This window comes from Stegostoma tigrinum, chromosome 25 (assembly GCF_030684315.1).
Source record: "Stegostoma tigrinum isolate sSteTig4 chromosome 25, sSteTig4.hap1, whole genome shotgun sequence".
NCBI classification, from domain to species: domain Eukaryota; kingdom Metazoa; phylum Chordata; class Chondrichthyes; order Orectolobiformes; family Stegostomatidae; genus Stegostoma; species Stegostoma tigrinum.
Genome location: NC_081378.1, coordinates 26500966 through 26523373, shown reverse-complemented (window position 1 = coordinate 26523373; position 22408 = coordinate 26500966). Strand labels below are relative to the sequence as shown.

Here is a 22408-nt window from a genome sequence, read left to right as displayed (position 1 = left end):
GCCCAATAAACTCATGCATAAAGATCTGTTAAACAATTTGATTTAGAGCTGATTTTTAAAAGGCTTAAAGGACTTTATTCTATTGATTGTGACAATGCAATACTACAACTTTCCAAACAAGTTTCCATTAAATGCATGTTTGTTCTAATGGATACAAGCACATGACCTAAATATTGTTAATTTAAATAGGCTCAAAATAAAATGTAAATCAATAAAACTTCCTTCAAATAATTTGGAAGAACTCAGATTGCTAATAGAAGCAAATATTCTTTTGCCACGACTGCATGACTGATATAACTATTTCAGAGGAAATTAGACGTGTCTCACATGCACAGACTGCAAAATTCAAACTGGGCTCACAAGGTTACAGTCTGTGAAAAAATAATCAAGTCCAAGCACATGAAGGAGTAAAAGACTACATTTACATGTGATCCTTCATGCTTAATGGACATAGTGAGAACAAATAATAGCAGGACATAATGAAGTGAAAGCAAATGTTGGATAATTTGCCTATTGGTGTGTTTAGTGATTTTTATAATTGTGGTAATTTCTTTTTCTTTCCATTTTTAGTATAGGTTTGGAACTGCCCTTTGCCTAAGGAGATGTAGAACAACTTTTTGGTGCTACTGATTGTTAGTGTCAACAGCACAGAGTATTTGAGAAGGGGAAAACTGTGCCAGTTCAACTTCTTGATTTGCTAATAAGCAATTAGAATCAGAAGAAACCAACCACAGTAGCAACAAGCTTATTTTAAAGAACAACGAAAGCAAATTTTGGTACTGGCACACATTACTGAAACATTATAGAACCAGTGAAGCTTTTAGCACACCAAATATCTTTAAAAATTTTCACTTTTGTTAAGTACTAAAAGTCACTCTTAGTTAATAGCAAGGAAGCTGAGTCTGCTGCTGAAGATTAATTCCTCAGGAGAAAGATGCTTGTGGTGGTGTGTCATTATGAAACGGGAGTAAAACAAATGGTTCACATCTGTTCTTGGTACACAGGATGAAGTCATTACTCAGGGTTGAAGCAAATAGATCTCACCCTGCAACCTCCACCGTCCCATCTGAATGCTCTGATTGAATAATACACCATCTTTGGTGGAGAGCAAAAAGAAACGTGGCAGCTTCTGCAGTGACATGCATACAGATGCAGAAGGGGATGATCGACTTCCCTCCTGAAGCATTGAACAAAACACTTACAGTCAATTTCAGACGTAACACAGCGTGGACCTGGAAGAGCACAGCAGGCCAGGCAGCATTAGAGGAACAGGAAATATGATATTTTGGGTTGATTTATTTTTATTCCCTAGGAATAACTCAGATTGCTAATAGATGCTTTGAGGAGAAAAATAAATTCAGCCCATTTGATACCTGATCATCTACTGACAAGATAGTGGCCCTGATGGAGACCAGTTGGCTAGAGTCAAGAGGGACTTCCTTCCTGTAACTAATGCGAAGCATAGCATCTTCACAAATCATCCAATCTGTTTGCCCATAATCCTGTTCATTCTGAAAGCATAGATACCAACAAATCTATTTAAAAATTATACTCAATCGTTCACACCTTTAAAAACACCATCCTGATTCACAAAAATGCTCACATTATATTGTCCACTCTGGTTCCTAAGCTGCAGTTAGAGAAATCAGCATCACCACTCTTATAAAGTCAGAGTTTCCTGGGATTGGAATGAAGGAAGATTCTGGTAAATGTAAGACCACATCCACCTCCATTCATTGACGTTCAGCAAGGCAGACAGCTACAGTCCAGCAGGTAACAGAATTCCTAACAGGTATTTTTAAGAAAGGTAGCAGTACCTGACGTGGGACAGGTTTGGAGAGAACATTCCAGGATTGAATTTCATGTACTGAGAATAAATTGGTGACTCTCAAACTTTCTGAAAATGTCCCGTTTTCATAAATTTGTGAGTAAATACCACAAGGTGATCAGAGTTTTGAATTACAGTGATGGTTGGAACAGAAAAGAATGAAGTAATGTTTTGCAGATGCAAGTAGTGACATATATAAAGGATTTTTTAATATAAGATGATATTCCATGGAACCTGCTCTGATTAAATAATAGCATTTTGGAATTTTCTTCTCACTTATTAATTCACAAGAATAGTACAGTCATGCAGCTGGGGAGAAGAGAATGAAACACAGAGTGGCCACATTTCCTCTGCTTTGTTGCTGAATAATCCTTAATTCCTGAGTTAAAACAAAGGAAAATTGATCGAAATCATGGATTCTAGCTCTTGAGTTTCTTTGCAGTGTGTTATGATTTTCTGGGATCTCACAAGTGTTAAGGGGTGCTTAGACCTCTAGCAGATGTAACAATGGAAGAGAGGCAGGAGGGATATATAGCATCTTCCAGCTCACATTTTTCTCTACACGTGATGGTGCATCTGTCCTATGAAGAAATAGATCTTAGGTCTTTCTTTCACCTTGTTCCACTTATATTATTAGATGTGAAATAGACATGCAGCAAAAAGATATGTAGGACCCAAAGCTCGGTCCCCATTTAATGTATTCGGACAGCTTCTCCAATGCAACACCACAGCTAGTTATTTTGGCCACAATTTCTGGATACCAGCTAGGAAGGTATTATCAATCCTCTTGGGCTCTCTAACTGATGGTTAGGAGGTTGACTTGTATAATCTGTTTGAAGCTGTTTCAATAGGTCGGTCAGTGCTGGGAGGATATTGAATTGGTGACCTGATCAGAAGATAATAAGAAATGGCAACACAAATAAGCCTTTGAGCCCTTCAAGCCTGCTCTACCACTCAATACGATCATGGCATATCTTCTATACCAATTCTGATATTCTGCCCATTCTCCATATCCCTTATTTTCATGGGAAATCAATCATCCGGCAATTTCAATCTTGAATCTGTTTGACAGTGGAACACCGATACTCTCTGGGTTACAGATTTCCTAAGATTTATAATACTCTAGTGAAGGATGCTCTCCCCATCTCCCACCCAAATGATTGATCACTGATCCAGAGGTTGTGCCCCCATGTTCTAGATACAGCAGCAAAGGAAAACAACCATATCTACTATGCCAAGTTCTGTCAAAATTTAGATGAGCTCAGGTCATGCCAAATGGAACACAATTTGGCTAGCCACAGTCTAAATACCTTCCAGTGAAGAAAGAACATGGATCCTAATATGCAGAAGTCATTCCACACCAGGTACAGAAGAGACAACTTCCATCACAAACAACTATGTTCAATTAATCTTGTCATTAGTACCATACAGTATTGATTAACACATGACTTTCTAATGATTGGGGCTGGCTTGATAGCAGCAAAATTTCTGTAAGATTTAACAGTTTGGACAAATGATTGCGCCAAAATGTAACCTATGTTTCCCCTTAGATGCATCTCCAGAAATGTTGCAGACCTGGAAAATAAAATGTAACAGTGTAATACCTACTTTTGGTAGCAGACCCAGGCTATACCAGAAACAGCGAGCACTGTCAGGGCTCCAGCAAGAGTCAGCACAGCAACAAACCATTGCTCTGGGCTCCAGTAAAGTGAAGTTATTGTTAACACACTGGTGGTGAACTGAGGAAAGATGAAGAGGACAAATATCCTATTAGAGATCACTGGTAAAAATCCTTCAGCAAAGCAAAGTGGACCAATCTCTCCAAAAGTTTCAGTCTGTAATGTCAGGATAGAACTAAATTGAGAGATAAAATCTGAATCCTTTGCTCTCAGACTGAGGGAACATGTAATCTTACAAAATACCCAAAGTTCTACCTTTTAGAAAGTTTGCTAACACAGAGAATGCATCTCAGCTCAATTAACTTTTACAATATTCCTGATGTGCATTAATAAATTTGTACATCACTCAGTTCCTACCTCCACTGTAGAATCCATTTAGATTATTGCATTATATTCAGGTATTTAAAGCACAAAAATTATTCCCAGATTAATGTCATCTAAAGTGGTCTTGCAAAATTATCTTGATGTGCAATGAGTACAACTCTACCAGTATTATCAATAACCATTGAATAAATTTAATTTTTATAAATGGGAAATGTGGGAATTTCAGAAATATACAAGAAATATGATTTTAACATGATCTGCCCAATAGAAGCTAGATGAACAGCTAGTTCAATTAACTCAATGATAAAGCAAAGTACTAGCGCACAGGTAACCCTTGAATTATAGAAATTGACAACACAGCCATGGCCAACAAGGAACCATCCAACCTCATCTGATTTTCCAGACTTTGGTTTATAGTGTTGTTAATTATGGCACTTCAAATGCATAGCCAAGTACTTTTTAAATGTTGCAAGGTATTCTGCCTCTTCAATCCTTTTAGGAAGTGAGTACCAGATTCGCACCATCCTCTGGTAAAAGAAGTGTCCCCAGATCTCTTCCTAACTTCCTACCTGTTATCTTTAATCTTATGTTCCCTGATTGTAGACCCCGAATTAAATGGAATAAGGTCTTCCTGCCCAGGTCTAATCCTACCTGTCACTCTGGTAATCTGTATAGTATCAGAATATAATTATGGTGCAAAGTAGTTAAAACATCTCTCTGACGAGGTGACAGAACAACTCTAAATTTGAACTCCGTGCAGGAACTTGGTCACTGTACAATAATCCTTGTTATCTCTGTTTACCTGAAAGAGTAGTTTGAAAATGATTACAGGAAGGAAATGTTACCTCAGTAGTAGTGGATGTTGTAGGTTGAGTGGTTGTCCAGGGCACTACATGTATCACCACAGTTGCTGTGGAAGTCAGTTGTTGATGTTTATCTCGACCAAACTCATCTGTCACTTGGATCAGCAGCGTGTATTCCTTGGGCTGTTCAATGCCTTGAATGATGTTAAATTGAAATCTTTGCGTGGAGGCCACCTTTGCAGGATTGTTGTCTGGCCTCTGAAGCTCAAACAAATTTTGTGTGTTTTCTGCAGAATAGTTACCAAAACATCTCAGAGGTTCAAGAGACATGGATTTAGAATTTTTCTGGATAGATTTTCTATTTTCTGCCAATGTGTAAAACCAGAGCGTCCATTATAGAAATCTCTCAATTTCCACTGAAATCAGTGGAATGTAATTTGGCAGTTTGCATTTGGGTGGTTGATCCACATTACAGTTTGGCAAATTGAAAATTGACTCCACTAGCCAGGATGTGATTAGATGCCTAATTATAGAATCCATACAGTGCAGAAGCAAACAACGAGTCTACATTGGCCTTTCGAAGAACATCCCACTCAGACTCCCACTACTCTATCCCTTGAACCCTGCATTCACATGATGGATCCATCTAGCCTGCACTTCCCAGGACACTGTAGGTAATTTAGCATGACAGATCCACCTAACCTGCACATCTTTGGACTGTGGGACGAAACTGGAGCATCTGAAAGAAACCCACGGAGACAGGGAAAATTTGCAAACTCCATACAGACAGTCACCTCAGGGTAGAATTGCGACCCTGGCAATGAAGTAGCAGTGCTAACCACTGAGCCACTGTGCTGTCCTGACTCCACAATGACAAGACATAATGAGAATCCTACTTCCAGCTGTTCTGCATCACCCTCAGTTCTATCTGTTGATTAATGGTCCTACCACCTCCACTACTCTATAGTCAGTGCCTTTTGTGCCTTTGATCTATTCTCTAGTTGACATCTACTTGCCAATGGCCATTGTCAGTCATCCTCATCCTGTTTCTGCATTTCACACTCATTGCCACATGGTGCATCACAGTGCCAGTGACTTGGGATCAATTCCAGCCCCAGGTGACTGCCTGTGTGGAGTCTTCATATTCTCCCCATATCTCATTCATAATGAGATCATCTGGCAGCTGTAGCAACAAAAAAGCTGAAAAATGGCTGGAGGCTTGGGGACCGCTTTGCAGAATACCTCCGCTCGGTTCGCAATAAACAACTGCACCTCCCAGTCGCAAACCATTTCCACTCCCCCTCCCATTCTTTAGATGACATGTCCATCATGGGCCTCCTGCAGTGCCACAATGATGCCACCCGAAGGTTGCAGGAACAGCAACTCATATTCCGCTTGGGAACCCTGCAGCCTAATGGTATCAATGTGGACTTCACCAGCTTCAAGATCTCCCCTTCCCGCACCACATCCCAAAACCAGCCCAGTTCATCCCCTCCCCCCACTGCACCACACAACCAGCCCAGCTCTTCGCCTCCACCCACTGCATCCCAAACCCAGTCCAACCTGTCTCTGCCTCCCTAACCTGTTCTTCCTCTCACCCATCCCTTCCTCCCACCCCAAGCCGCACCTCCATCTCCTACCTACTAACCTCATCCCACCTCCTTGACCTGTCCGTCTTCCCTGGACTGACCTATCCCCTCCCTACCTCCCCACCTATACTCTCCTCTCCACCTATCTTCTTTTCTCTCCATCTTCGGTCCGCCTCCCCCTCTCTCCCTATTTATTCCAGAACCCTTTCCCCATCCCCCTCTCTGATGAAGGGTCTAGGCCCGAAACGTCAGCTTTTGTGCTCCTGAGATGCTGCTGGGCCTGCTGTGTTCATCCAGCCTCACATTTCATTATCTTGGATTCCCAGCATCTGCAGTTCCCATTATCACTGAAAAATGGTTGGATATCTGTTTTCCCAGATATTCTTATAATGAATATATTAAAAAGATGCTTATTATGAAACTCATTTCCAGAGTCCAAAGATGCGCAGATTAGATCGATTGGTCATGGTTAAAAAAAACCCAAATGTGAGTTCGAATTACAGGGTCTGGATGGGCTGCTGTTTGGAGAGTCAGTACAGACTCACTGGCCTGAATGGCCTCTTGCTGTGCTGTAGTGATTTCATGATTCTAAAAAGGATTTTATTGGAGATGACAAAACAAATGACTTTATTTGTAATACAGTCACTGCGTTCAAGTCTCACTCTGGGGCTTCTCCACCAGAATCAGGGCTGGCACTCCAGTGTAATAGTGTTGCTCTGTCAGAAGTGTCATCTTTTGGATGAGTCAAACCATGGGTTCATCACCTTGCTCGTTTGTAAAAGATCATATAGCTTCATTTTGAGAAGAGTGAAATCTTCAATGTCCAAGGCCAATTAATTACCATAAAAAAAAGTGTATCCAATCAGTATCAGTTTGTTACTTTTGTGAGTCTGCTCCTCTCAGTTGGACTGTGGTGTTTCCTACATTATGCCAGTGGTGATACTTCAAAAAGTACTTCATTGGCTGTAAAGAACTTTGAGATTTCAAGTCATCAAAAATGACACACTCAAGTCTTTCTTTTTTAATATTGCCAAAGTTTTAATTAATTAATACTCCTGAAAAGTGACTTATTTCTAATCAAAGATAATGGGAACTGCAGATGCTGGAGATTCCAAGATAATAAAATGTGAGGCTGGATGAACACAGCAGGCCAAGCAGCATCTCAGGAGCACAAAAGCTGACGTTTCGGGCCTAGACCCTTCATCAGAGAGGGGGATGGGGGGAGGGAACTGGAATAAATAGGGAGAGAGGGGGAGGCGGACCGAAGATGGAGAGCAAAGAAGATAGGTGGAGAGGGTGTAGGTGGGGAGGTAGGGAGGGGATAGGTCAGTCCAGGGAAGACGGACAGGTCAAGGAGGTGGGATGAGGTTAGTAGGTAGCTGGGGGTGCGGCTGGGGGTGGGAGGAAGGGATGGGTGAGAGGAAGAACCGGTTAGGGAGGCAGAGACAGGTTGGACTGGTTTTGGGATGCAGTGGGTGGGGGGGAAAGAGCTGGGCTGGTTGTGTGGTGCAGTGGGGGGAGGGGATGAACTGGGCTGGTTTAGGGATGCAGTGGGGGAAGGGGAGATTTTGAAACTGGTGAAGTCCACATTGATACCATATGGCTGCAGGGTTCCCAGGCGGAATATGAGTTGCTGTTCCTGCAACCTTCGGGTGGCATCATTGTGGCAGTGCAGGAGGCCCATGATGGACATGTCATCAAGAGAATGGGAGGGGGAGTGGAAATGGTTTGCGACTGGGAGGTGCAGTTGTTTGTTGCGAACTGAGCGGAGGTGTTCTGCAAAGCGGTCCCCAAGCCTCCGCTTGGTTTCCCCAATGTAGAGAAAGCCGCACCGGGTACAGTGGATGCAGTATACCACATTGGCAGATGTGCAGGTGAACCTCTGCTTAATGTGGAATGTCATCTTGGGGCCTGGGATGGGGGTGAGGGAGGAGGTGTGGGGACAAGTGTAGCATTCCTTCCCCTGCAACCGCAGGAAATGCTACACTTGTCCCCACACCTCCTCCCTCACCCCCATCCCAGGCCCCAAGATGACATTCCACATTAAGCAGAGGTTCACCTGCACATCTGCCAATGTGGTATACTGCATCCACTGTACCCGGTGCGGCTTTCTCTACATTGGGGAAACCAAGCGGAGGCTTGGGGACCGCTTTGCAGAACACCTCCGCTCAGTTCGCAACAAACAACTGCACCTCCCAGTCGCAAACCATTTCCACTCCCCCTCCCATTCTCTTGATGACATGTCCATCATGGGCCTCCTGCACTGCCACAATGATGCCACCCGAAGGTTGCAGGAACAGCAACTCATATTCCGCCTGGGAACCCTGCAGCCATATGGTATCAATGTGGACTTCACCAGTTTCAAAATCTCCCCTTCCCCCACTGCATCCCTAAACCAGCCCAGTTCATCCCCTCCCCCCACTGCACCACACAACCAGCCCAGCTCTTCCCCCCCACCCACTGCATCCCAAAACCAGTCCAACCTGTCTCTGCCTCCCTAACCGGTTCTTCCTCTCACCCATCCCTTCCTCCCACCCCCAGCCGCACCCCCAGCTACCTACTAACCTCATCCCACCTCCTTGACCTGTCCGTCTTCCCTGGACTGACCTATCCCCTCCCTACCTCCCCACCTACACCCTCTCCACCTATCTTCTTTGCTCTCCATCTTCGGTCCGCCTCCCCCTCTCTCCCTATTTATTCCAGTTCCCTCCCCCCATCCCCCTCTCTGATGAAGGGTCTAGGCCCGAAACGTCAGCTTTTGTGCTCCTGAGATGCTGCTTGGCCTGCTGTGTTCATCCAGCCTCACATTTTATTATCTTATTTCTAATCAATTTTGTTTTGAACTCTTATTTGAACTTGATAGAAATTAATATTTAAATGATGCCCAAAATTGCACGCTTTTCTATAGTCAAAGACATATTGATCTGACATTTTGTGGTATTTGTTATTTTAATATCAAGATTTTGTAAAGTTGGCTCATGGCAGTTTTACATCAAAACCTCAATATACACGTTTGCTTGAATGTTTCTGAGATAAGTTCACCAGAGAACTTAAATAGCTTCAGTCATGAGTACAAAAGATCTGCCTTGGAAGGTTTCCTATATTAACATCAGTAACACATTAGCGCAGATTATGCCCAAAAATGAAGGTGCTTTGGAATGTACAGTGACTTAGCAACAAAATGATTGATGTCTGAAGTTTGATTGCAATTTCCTGCATAATTTTGCAGGCAAAACCTGAACTATATTTAACCAAAGTTCTATTGGTTTCATTGTTCTCAAAACCTGCTTGCCTACCTTTGAAGATCTAAGCTTCTAAAATGAGTTTCATAATAAGCATCTTTTTAATATATTCATTATAAGAATATCTGGGAAAACAGACATCCAGCCATTTGTTCAGCTTATTTTTATTGCTACAGCTGCCAGATGATCTCATTATGAATGCGTGGCTGTACCCCAAGAGGGACTAATATCATCAACCCAGAGGTTTATTGATACAATTGCAGAGAGAAGAGTTATCTTTGTTTGATTGTACCCTTTTTACCTTATAATAATTTGAACTTATTTGAAATGCCTTTAAATGCCTGGGTGTTTATTTGGATATGATCAAATACTCTTTTTCCAATGCAATTTTCACTGCCTATGAGTGCCTTACAATCTTATGACTTAGTCTGAGTGGAAATGCTTTGCAAAGGCATTTTTTGATAATTCTTGTTTATGTCACAAAGAAGTTCTATTTCATGAAATATCATGACTTGCCAGTGTTATTGTATGTTTTATTGGTTCTGTTCCTAGTCCCAAGGTGATTGATTGAATAGGCATGGAAGTAACGAAAAGACATGAGAGATGTGAGGGACCACGGAGGGTGGATGAGAAATATGGTATGGAGGAGTTAGGGGAGTTACAAAAGGGCATGGATTATCTGAAAAGATATGGGATTTAAGAAGGTATGGTGGATATGAGTGAGCATTGAGGGACATTGGCAGAGCCAGGGAACTGAGCTTATCATGAGGGTTAAGGGGTTGGGGTTAGAGTGCCTAACACTCATGGAAATATCTGGAGCAATGCATCAATTAATGGTGATGGGTTTTCTAACTTGTCTGCCTCACCATCCATTGAACTCCATTGCAGTCTATTCCCACTTTCCTGTATAATAGGGCTCCTCCAGAACAGAGTTTGGATTGCAGAGTTGGGAAAATAGCCACCTCCTGATGTCCATTTCCTTGATAAAAGTTTGGCCTAAGATTCTCAAAGTATCACTGCAAAGGTACATTCATAATCACCCCCATTGGTAGAAAATATACATTTGTCCCTTGCTTTATGGTGGTTTTATATTGTATTTCAGCAACCGAGTTCATTGGGAAAATTGGCAAGATGTTCTCATCAACTGGATGAATATTGATAAACTTTTTCAATTATATTTTGTCGCAAAGGGAGTAAGAAAAACATTCACACTATTTCTTCAAGTAAGTCCTTTGCCTTTGAACTACAATTTTTGTTTTTGTGGATGTATAATTTTAATAAAACAAGGAGCCTCAATCTCAAAACAGCATCTCTAAAATGAAATAAAGTTCAGGCTTACCTCCCACAATTGAGTAGGAAAGTTCATGATCTGGCGAGTCTTTGTCGGAACATTGCAGCTGGATAAAGGGGGAGGTGATAGTAGAGTAGATGGTTTGCTCGTAATATTCTGGGTCACACACTGGAGGCTCATCATTCACATTCTGAAATTTAAACAGCTAATTAGCAAAAGCAGCTACAATGGAGGTGTAAGAATTGATGAATTGTGGAACAGAATTGTCTTTCAACATGAGTGAAGACAAATAAATCAAAAGCAAAGTTTCTCTTTATAAATTAAGCAGCTTCAAATCATTCACCTGTAACAACTTCATCAAGCAAAGAGCAGCTCATTAATACATATTACATAACTAATCTCAGAGGCTAAAGAGTGATATTTTGAGAGTTATAATGGCACAGATGCAGGTTATTTGGCCTATCCAGTTTGTGCCAGCTCTCCATGGACCATTCCAGACACATCCCTTCCCCATTCTATTCTATAGCCCTGAAGTAAAGATATAATGGGTTTTCAAAATATAACTTAACCTACAAAATATCACGAACTGCCAGTTCAAGTTCGTAAACTTCCTCATAAGAGTAAAAATGTGTGTTTCGGAATACTTATGAGATATTTTTGATTGTTATTAGAATTGATTTAAATATGCTCGATGATATAACTGCCATTTATATAACAATTTCTCTAAGAGAGCACATTTAAGTATTTGAGGTCAGTACAAATAGATTTCATATGTTTTCTATTCAGACGTTATCTAACATCTAGAATTTTTGCATTCACTACTGAGGGAAACTGGATCATTTTTGCAAGAATTTGCACCAGAAGCATTCACTTCTGTTCACAACCTTAAAACATCTCTTGATATAGAATAAAAACTGAATAATTTTAGAAGGTGAGATTGTAGAGTCCCCAGTTTGGTGCATGCCAATTATACAAATAGTTAAAAGGTGCAGAAACAAAGTCAAATCGGCCTTCACAAAGAGAATGTACAAATAACCGGATCAGTTACCCACAACAGGCCACCCCTTTGTAAACAGATTTAGAGCAGCAGAGATGGAAATCTAGGAGAAAGTCCCACTCTCGTCATGTAAACATGATTTTATAGAATCTCAGTGTGGACTTTTGAATGGAAATTACAACAAATGTGGTTGCTGTATTTTACATGACATCAGTGACTGTAGTGCATGAACTAAGAAAGAGTTTCAGCAATGTTTTGAGACTATAAAAGGCGTGAGTGCAAGTCTTTCTCCTTTTGAGAAGGGAAAAGATTATTTTCAGGATGGAAAACACTGCTCTGTTATTTTCCTTTCTTTTCACGTCTTTCTCCGCATCATAAAAAGTCAAGATGAGGAAGTGACAGCTGGCTTTTGTCGACCTGTTATAATTCATAAGTGCTGGGCACACTGGCTGAGATTCTTCTCAGCAACGCTGCTTTCCTTCCTGATTTACAGCATGTGCAGTTCTTCTGGTTTTTATTACTTTAATGTTCATCTCTAGTTTCCATGGCAGAACCAAGAATAAATCAATATTGTGGACCAGACCAGAAAAAGCAGCTCCCAGTCCTGAAAGATGTCAGTGGACAAGTCACGTCATTCCTAACAAAGCAATACTCTTTTTTTTAAAAGAAAGCATGCTTTTTATCTGTTCTGTTTTACTGCACCTGTCAGAACTGAACAATTTCACTGAAGTCAGTTCCATGAATTGCCATAAGAAAGTCCGAAAGGCTGGAAATCTGAAATTAAATAAGTATCAGACATGTTCAGCTTTCAATGGAGAGAAGAAAGTAGAGGACATGTCAGGCAAACTTATTGATATGTAACTTTAACTTCCAGTTTCTGCCTCCTATATATAATGTCCTAAATTTGGGAATTTTATACATGGTTTTGAATACATGATCTCCACACATGGGTTCATGTGCCCTTGTTATTGATTTACCTATCAGAATAAATAATATTTGAACTTTACTTTGAAGCCCTTTTAGAATTAAGAGAAATTCCCTTTGATTTGGTATCAGAATAAAAGTTTTCTTCTCAGGATGCTTTAGCTATGGTGTGAGGGGGTCTCATTCACAAAAACACTATCATTGTACGTAAAACAAATCCAAAAGATTTTTTTTTGATGATGAAGGGTCTAGGCCTGAAACGTCAGCTTTTGTGCTCCTGAGATGCTGCTGGGCCTGCTGTGTTCATCCAGCCTCACATTTTATTATCTTGGAATTCTCCAGCATCTGCAGTTCCCATTATCCCTGAAATCCAAAAGGTTCACTTCTGGCAGTTAGTCTGTGATGGCAGTCCGTATCTTCTAGGATAAAGCAGCCAGTTTGAGGCCTGGGTCTCATTTGAATGAATCTGATTATAATTTATTTTCATTTTGCAACATATTACACCCCTGCTCTGTGAACTGTTAACATTGAAAGAATGCTGAACGGAGCAATTGGCATGTTGGTGTGCTGATTTATCACTAGATGGCACTGTAAGTACGTGATGGTACAGAATTGAAAAGTTGAGCAGTTGGATCTTGTACATCTTCAAGGACTGTGAATGTAAAAATAGAGTGAGGGATATTTGTTGGGAAACCACTCCTCTTAAGTGACCTTCACCTCTACCTTTATCCTTATTCATATCTGTGGTTCAGCAGCAGATATTATAATTTATTGATGTTGTTATTTTTAATCCAAATCCTTAATTCCAGGAACTAAGCTTCATGTATTTGTTGTAATTACATAATTTACAACCACAACACATCTGAGTGAATTGACAGATGCCTTAATGTATTTTCTCTTTAAGAAACCAATTTTTTTTTGTGCAGAATAATGTGATTGAGTATTTGTCCTATTGAGGACATGGTATACTTAGCTGTCACTAGGTGAATACTAACCGTCTTAATTATTTTATCTTTGTAGAAGCAGTCTCACGTAGAGGTGACATAAATGTCAGAGGAATGCTCTCAGATCCTTCAGAAGCCCCAGTAAACTCCTGCATTCTGAACTAGGTTCAATACTGTTGATGTCAGGTCACAATTGGTTTGTGCCTTTTGCTGTTATATTCTATAATACTCACTTTATATGTCGTAAGCATACTGAGAAAAATACTCAAAAGGGTCTCACAAAACCTTTATATCAAGCTCTTGTCACTAAAGAACAAAATGGATTGCACTATGTAATTAGAAACAATACAATGAATCCTTTCAGTTTAAATGTTTTGCTTGAAATGCCTTGGAAACTGTAATCTAAAGTTGAGTCTTCAAAGTATGATGTCTTACCATGACATTAACAGTTACTGTCGCTGAGCTTCTTCTCTGCCTCAATGGATCTGTTTGTTGATCATTATTCATGTCCTCCGCTTTGACAGTGAGTATATAAATATCTTGAGTTTCTCTATCCAGTGCATTTAAAAGCCTTATCCGACCTGAAAGAGTATAAGACCACTACTGAAATGATAAAGGTTTAAAAGGTCAGGTTCTCCATTGTAGTCCTCCCCTCAACACCCAGCAAAAAGATAAAAACAAAATACAAATAAATATGCATGAGTGAATATTTCTGGAGAATGATGATTGGTCATTTCAGAACTGAACTTTGAGAAATATAATGTTGATTTATTTGGCAATGATTGCAATCCATTGATCTACTGGAAGAAATACTTTAATGGAGTAATGTTGTGGCTGACAATGACTGTGCAGCTTTTGTATCACAGCCATACATCCAACATATTACAAAATATATCAGTAGATGCCCCACTCTGTTTATAAAGTAGTCTGGAATCTGGGCTGTAGTTTAGGTTTATCAAAGTTCTCATGCTGTATTCATTGCTTTTATGTTGAATATTTCTTGAAGCAATAGAATCAAAACAAGATGTAAGCAAGCTGGTGATACTGAAAGATAGGTTTCTATTTTTGTGTGTTAGCTGTTGTGAAAGCTGATAATGGCTCTCTAAAGCTTCTCACAATCGATCTTTAAATTTTAGGACGGCCCTGTTTAGCTGTTGGTCTCATCCCCCGAAAACTACGAATAAATTCAGGTGAAAATTTGGTGGGCCATTTACAATGAAGTCTGTCTTCAACCTGTCACTATCCATTCTGTTGATGAAACCAAAATATTAAACTCACAGCAGGACAGAACTTCTATGTAAGACCGAAAAAGTTCATAAAACTCCCAAAGACATCTTGTCTTTCTATTGGGGTTACCAATTGTTTTTATATTTAACATATGACCAAAAATGATCACTCAGTGGCATCCACACTGACAAAGGATGTAAAGTTCTATTCAATGAGAAATAGGAACAAAAACCTTGCAATGAAATATAACAATACCTGAGTTTGATTCAATATAAAACTTGGGTGGGACATCGCTGTTGCCTCCTACAATAGAATACTTTATATTGTTAGTTGGCAGGTCATCATCAGTAAATTTAGCTTTTCCAACGAGAGCGCCAATGGGGCTATCTTCAAAGATGTTAAATGTTCTTGATTCAGAGGAAGGATTCTGCTCATTCACTCGTGTGACCTTCACTATCACTGTGGAGGTACCTGAACAAGTAGTTTGTAAAATGGTTAGTGCAATGTCATGTAACCTTTTGGTTGCATCAGTAATCCAGGTTTTCTGTCAAGTAAAGTGTATGTGCATTCAGGCTTACTTGTCAATCGAGGGATGCCATTATCCTCTACTTTAACGAATATTACATGTTGAAAATGAACTGCACCAAATGAGCTATCATCATATTGCAAAAGTGAACTCCCAATCTGTAAAATAAATAATGTCGGGAGGCTTAGTTATTAACAGCAAAATGTAGCAGATGCTGGAAATCTGAAACAAACACAGGGAGAGCTGAAGAAACTCAGCAGGTCTGGCAAAATCTGTGGTGTGAAATACAGAATTAACATTTTAAATTTGGCATGACTTTTCCTCAGTACTCAGAACCCTGTCTGAAGAGGAGTCATACTGATTTTGAAGCATTAATTGTTTCTCTCTCTACAAAATGCCAGACCTGCTGAGTTTCTTCAGCATTCTCTGGTTTTACTTATTCATATGGGTCATTGTCAGTGAATTGACATCTTATGGAAGAGATTACACTTGTATTAGTTTTCTTTTAATCTGAGGTTTAATTTTAGAAAAGTGATGACTCAGTTTCAATTCAAACTTTGGGTTATTTGAGTTCATTTCATTTTATCGCAGTGAATTTACAACCAGTCTCCAAACTGATAAAATGAAACACAGATACAGTGAGAACTGGCAACATTCCTTTGTACAGTCTGACTGAAAGGGGTTTTACTGTCAGAACAACATTTTAATTTTCAACCCAAATGCATTTTAATAAAGTAATTACAAGAATTTGAGAATTGAGCAGTTTAAGAAAAGATCTTTAGTTCACAGAATTCCTTGAATAACCGATGATGTCGTGGTGATCTAATTCATGACAGTTCATGTGCGACTCAAACAAAAAATTGTAAGTAAAGGTTTTTGTATATTTTAATGCGTTTGACCATCTAGGTGGTAGTCGGCATTAGGTATTTGCGCTAGAGATCTGCTTCCCGTATATATTACTATGTGGAAGGGAAGCAACAATACTTCCAGTCTCTGGATTTTTGTAATAACTGCTAATTTTGTGATCTTAAAACTAACCTGATGTCCATACTTAACTATTTTTAATTCAAAATTGAAGCATATTGTTCTTATTAGTTGTAACATTATTTGTTGCTTTAGTGCAAAAGGCTTCTGCTTAACAGAAATCCTGTAAAGTTTTTAGAATTAGTCAATGATACATGGAATGAAATCGAGTATTCAGCCAAACTTATTAGGAGGCTTTGATGAGTCTTATTCAACAGAAAATAATACCTTTTAACCTTTTATCATCTTAAGGAGCAGAAATACTTTTCAGTTCATACAGAGTCACTTTTGGTGACTTATTCTATAACATTTCAGTAAACTTTAATCGTTCTTACAGTTATTTCGTTGTCAGCAATATTAAACCTTCCTGGTGAATATGCATCGAGAATCATTGTGTATTTCAGGATATTATTAGCTGCTGTTCGGTCATTATCCCAGCAGTTAAGTGATGCAACTGGCGTACCTTCTGGAGAAGTTTCTGCAAGCTCAGTGCTGAAAAATGAAATAAGAATAAAGAATTTAACAAGTTAACAGATGTGTTTACAATAGGTTCAATGTTATCTTGAATCCAAACATTAACTAAAACACATATCAGAATCAGAAAATTAGGAAAAAAGGCTCAGATGGGGAAAATAGCTTGCTTAGTTCCAGGCAAAAGCAGAATAAATTCAGTACAGAATTCAGAAAAATATTTCTTTACTCAGAGAGTAGTTTGAATGTGTGATTTGAAAATTGAGATCATGAATCCCTATGGTGTGGAAGCAGGGCATTCAGCCCATCGAGTCTACAACACCCCTCTGTAGTGCATCCCCCACAGACCCACCCACCTTCCATTAATCCTGCATTTCCCATGGCCAACCCATCTATCCTGCATATCCCTGGACATTACGGTCAATTTAACATGGCCAGTCCACCTAACCTACACATCTCTGGGCTATGGGAGAAGACTGGAGGGCCCAGAGGAAACCCATGCAGACATGAGGAGTGCATGTAAACTTCATACAGACAGTTGCCCAAGGCTGGGATTGAACCCAGGTCCCTGGTGCTGTGAGGCAACGGTGTTAACTACTGAGCCAAACTGCCACTTCAAAATGGAATCTTGTGATTGTTGGGAATTGAATCTAGGTCAACTGCTTGGAAGGCAGCTATGTTCGCCACTATATCACCATCGTTCACTATGAATAATATTCATACAATCAAGAGGAAATAAATGTGATGGAGAAAGGAATAGATGATATGCTGTTGGGTTTAGATAAAGTGGGTGGGTTGCGGGATGATGCCATGAAGAGAGACAGGCAGAGGAGGCCCAATGGAATATAAAATCCAGTATGACCTGGTAGTACATTACAAGATATGAGTGTTTTGTTATATTAGTCTCACTGCTAGAGAAATGCTATTCAGAATGGTTAGGAAAGGGTGCCTGTTGTTTGTCCACATAATTGTCTTAATGCAATACACAGCAAATCTGTTGGACCAAGTGACCTTTTTCTGAGCTTTGTACCTTGGAAGAGCTAATCTATATCTTTAATAATTAAGGTTCATCTTTAGCACTTGTTCAGATGAGCATGTAGACATTCGCTGTGTGCAGAAGTATGGGGCTAATTAGAATAATAAATGTATACCCTCCCCAATGATTGTAGCGTAAACATATCACCACAATAATGAATAGAGATAGTGGGAACTGCCGATGCTGGAGAATCTGAGACCGAACCGAAACATCAAACTTTCCTGCTCCTCTGATGCTGCTTGGCCTGCTGTGTTTGTCCAGCTTCACACCGTGTTACTACAGTAATGAAGTTACCTTTGTTTATACACATCCTACTGTTTTCAATTTCAATATAGTCAGGACTCTTACGTTTACAACTCAAAGCTTTATAACTTTGAGTTTACACTATTTTAAGGTACGCTAATGGAGGTTCACGTATTGTGTTAGAGTCCCCATTTTTGTCCCACAGGAACAGAATCAGGCCATTTTGATGCAATGGAAAGCCATAATATGGCATGTTTGAAGATATAATTCTGAAAGTAATAACCACTAACTTTTAACTTCCATAAGTGGAGTCATTTTTACTGCTGGTTTTACTGTTTCCTCAAGGTTTTCAATCATTAGGCCTGTGAATATGTACTCCACAGTACATCCTCCCATTGAAAGACTGCAGGATAAATAGCTTGCCACGATAACAAAATCATCATCATCATCATACTGTAGGAGTGGGGTACATTAACTTAATTGTATAGCGCACAGTTCAGATATAATAACAACAGCAGAGATTTAATTTTGGTTTTGCTCCTAAGTCAGAAATTGCACGAGAAACTCAGGAACAAAAACAGAAGTTGCTGGAAAAGCTCAGCAGGTCTGACAATGACTGTGAAGAGAAATCAGAGTCAACGTTTTGGGTCAATTGTCTGATTTACAGCATCAGCAGTTCTTTCGGTTTTTAATGTCCATACCTGGTTAATTCTTGTTAATGATTTGTTTTGCACTGAATGTCTTCTTAATGTGTTATTGCCTTGTTAACTCAAAATTAAAGTTTTTTAATGGCTTCCTTCTTAACACTGTAATAATACCTTGCTACAGACTTTTCGTATTGTGTTAATGCATTGTTAGTAAATGTTCGGTGAAAGGAACAGTACTTTTCTGCTGGGAGAAATTAAAATAAGTACCTAATGTTGGCTGATATGGAGTTAATTCAATGATGTAGCTTGTATACAATTACAATTTGCTATAATTGGCACTTTAGCTACTTCAGTGTTGCCACTAGAGAACAGTGATTCCACAGAGAACATCAATTTACAGCAGTTTCCAAAACAAACTACCATGGTGCACTAGAATCAGCTGAGCACTCATGAGCTGAGAGCATTTTGATCAAGTCAGCAGTAAATCCACGTGCTTAGATATATTTCCTCCAAGGTCCTCAGATCTAAATGTTCAGATAAATTATTTCCAGGAAAAGAATAATGAGAATTAATTGCAAGGTAATTAAGATATTTTAAATATCAGCTACACAACAATGATGATTCATACAGTTTACATAACTTGAGTTTAGAGTTTTTGCCTGTGATTTCAATCTTTAGAAATAACTTACATACATGAAAACAATTAACAGATCTACTCTTCTCAAATTTTGTTAAATGACTGGAGTCAGTGAATTGCAATGTACAAATTGTAGCTGTACTAAATGTAGTACAGTTCCTACTCTCAATCTTGATTAGTGTTCTTGTTAAATATTGGTGGTTTTTTAAAGCAGCTTGAGAGGAATGCAATCAGAGTTACTGTTAAGTTTTGATTAGCCAGCTTTCTATTGGTACTCTTTGTATCATGAAAGAACAAGATTCATTCAATGCAAAACTGAATCAAATGGTATTTCTGTTATTATGATATGAGAAAAAAACGCTACAAGATTAATTTATATTAGTAGATTTATATAAGTAGGCACCATCATAGGGAATCTTTGGTTTCATGTTGAATATAGCCAAGTTAATTGCTCCTAATGCAATATAGGCTTTGTTTTGGGTCACAGCTAGTACCTTTTGAAGCTGAACTATGATTGTTCAATATTTTCAGGTTAAATCAAGCAGAGATGTGAAGCACTTATCTGGTAAAATAACAACAACATAAAGTAAGTTATTTCTTGTCTCATGTAAAATCTTGCAGGTAAGTGACCTGAACTGATTTCTTTATTACATTACTGGGCAGAACTGATACTGTATAATATCATCGTAGGAGTTGCTATGAGCGGAATAGAAACATAATAGTACATTATTTGGCAATATCAGAATGAGTTGAGAGGGATATCACACCAATAATCAGGAGGTTTCCCTACATTCTCCACATATGTCACATTAACCTGTAGGTGTGTATCTTCTGTAAGGAGTATGACAGTTCACCCTGTAGAAATCCTCATAGCCATGTAATGTCATGTTATTTGTTAATAATACCTGTTCTTTCTCAAGCCAGGTCACAATTTCCTCTCTACTGTCAATCCCATAATGGTTCCTTCCATACTAACAAGGGCTATTGTCTAATGGGCAGTAATGCTGGAATTAAAACCCTGACCTCTGAATGCAAATTCAATAATTGTTAAAATGGTACTCACATATAGAGATATCTGGAGCACTGAGGAGGATTGTCATTAATGTCTGCAATGTGGACCGTAAGAGTGGCTGTGGAGGAATGAACTCTGTCTAAATCATAAGCTCTTATTTCCAGTACTGAAGTGGTCAGTGTGTCCAAATCATCATAATCCATGGGGTAAGCCACTTTGATCTCACCTGTGTCTATAAAGGAATTGCATAAATTTTATTGTAATATGGAACAAAAGCAGAAAATGTTAAACCTGTGGCAAATTTGTATAAAAATAACCATTTAGGGTTATTTATCCAGAGTAAACAATATCAACATCTTGTTTGCCACATGCAGTCTTTCTTCAGGATACTATATACATCAGCTGTTTTATTCTGTGATTGAATTGTTGATGCCTCAGTATCAATAGACCAGTAGATTATTTGTGAATCAATAAGATTAATGGCACATTTCAAATTGCTCATTGTTTAAAGAGTTGATATGAAAGACAAAATAATTATTCATTAACTATAATGCAGAATGCTATTAACATCAGTAACAATGTACTACAATAGATCTCCAAGAAATATAGACTTCGATTTAATAAAATGAAGCAATTAAATTTAACATGGTTTTTAAAACATCTATTTCTGCTTCGTAAACCTAAATTGCACAAGAGATTCTTGACAGAAAGAAATAACTTGTTGAACTGTCCGTTTTTAAAGCTTGTATCAATAAATGCAAATTTTCATTGCATTGCTGCTTTGTTAACTCTTCTAAGACAATACCCTTCATGAGATCAACGATTCTCCCCGAAATATTTGAGAGCAATTCAGAACATTTTTCACAAAATCAACAACAGCAATGGTGACCATGGGCATGACAATGGTCATTATGGGGGCTACCTCTGCTTTGATGTGCATCAATGATCTAAAAGAGAATTGGATAGCATTAAAAGCAGCCAGAACTTTAAAATGTCATGGTCAATCAGTGACCATTGTTTTTGAATGATATGTTTCAAAATAATTCCTCAATTCATGAAAAAGTACTCTGTCATGTTTGTCAAAAAAACCTCAATTAGCTAGAAATTATTTGTATTTCAACCAACCTGTTCAAGTGTATTATGGCAGGTGAGACTTAAGTCCTGACCTCTGGCTCAATGATAGAGAAAATCCCACTGCTACCGCAAGACCCCCTACTAGAATTTATAAGTTCATAAAACAAAGTTCAATAAAGGATCATGACAAAATGCACCCAAAATATGCAAAAGAGGCTTACGAGGTCTGCAGTGAAACCAATTTCTAATAAATGTATTGCTTTACATGAAAAGTGAAAAGCCTTAAATAAATCAGAAATGGTGATAAAACAAATTTTTATCTATAAAATAGTCTCAAAATCATTCCTTAATGGTATAATCATTGAGGAGGAATTGAAATCTCAAATTATAATGTTCAAAGCTTGTTAATTTATTCTTAGGCCTGCATAATGTGAAGGAGAAATTTAAAATTACTTTGAATATATGAAGCCTAGTGATTTGGGCAAATTTAAACAATCAGATAATTAAATCTCTCTTTATTTGATTATTCTTTTATGCTCAATTAACTGCTTTATAAAGTTGATTTAAACTTCAATTTATGTAGTTCCATGTTTATAGATGCCTGTAATGTTAACAAACATCAACAAGTAACATGATTCAAGTAACTCTGGTCAGCATTTTAAAAGTGAAAATAACGTCTACATTTGCCATGGTTAAAGTGTGAATTGAACAATGATTTCTGATGACTTTGGAAATAGAGCATAGCTGCCAAAGGTGATCAATGCCAAAGAAGCCACACAATGCTCATTAACGGCCTGGCATTCAAATAGTGTGCAGATATTGTACTTAAATAATAACAACTGAATATACCCATCAAAATTAAGCGAAGTGGATTTTTTACGGTATGATGGT

The 22408-nt window shown here is 38.8% G+C and overlaps 1 protein-coding gene across 3 annotated transcripts in view; it reads right to left on the bottom strand.

The window, feature by feature from the left end:
* LOC125463329 (protocadherin Fat 4-like) overlaps nucleotides 1-22408 on the bottom strand; it is a 110586-nt gene that overhangs the window by 2694 nt on the left and 85484 nt on the right. For 2 of the 3 annotated variants that reach the window (XM_059654792.1, XM_059654793.1), the window contains exons 48-55: nucleotides 20495-20675; nucleotides 16733-16889; nucleotides 15427-15532; nucleotides 15104-15319; nucleotides 14057-14202; nucleotides 10805-10946; nucleotides 4677-4921; nucleotides 3437-3567 (exon numbers count right to left, since the gene is read on the bottom strand). In XM_059654792.1, the coding sequence (XP_059510775.1) occupies nucleotides 3437-3567; nucleotides 4677-4921; nucleotides 10805-10946; nucleotides 14057-14202; nucleotides 15104-15319; nucleotides 15427-15532; nucleotides 16733-16889; nucleotides 20495-20675 (1324 nt within the window). Of the gene's footprint in view, nucleotides 1-1373; nucleotides 1512-3436; nucleotides 3568-4676; nucleotides 4922-10804; nucleotides 10947-14056; nucleotides 14203-15103; nucleotides 15320-15426; nucleotides 15533-16732; nucleotides 16890-20494; nucleotides 20676-22408 lie in introns of all 3 variants that reach the window. The other variant, XR_009447241.1, reaches the window with a different exon arrangement.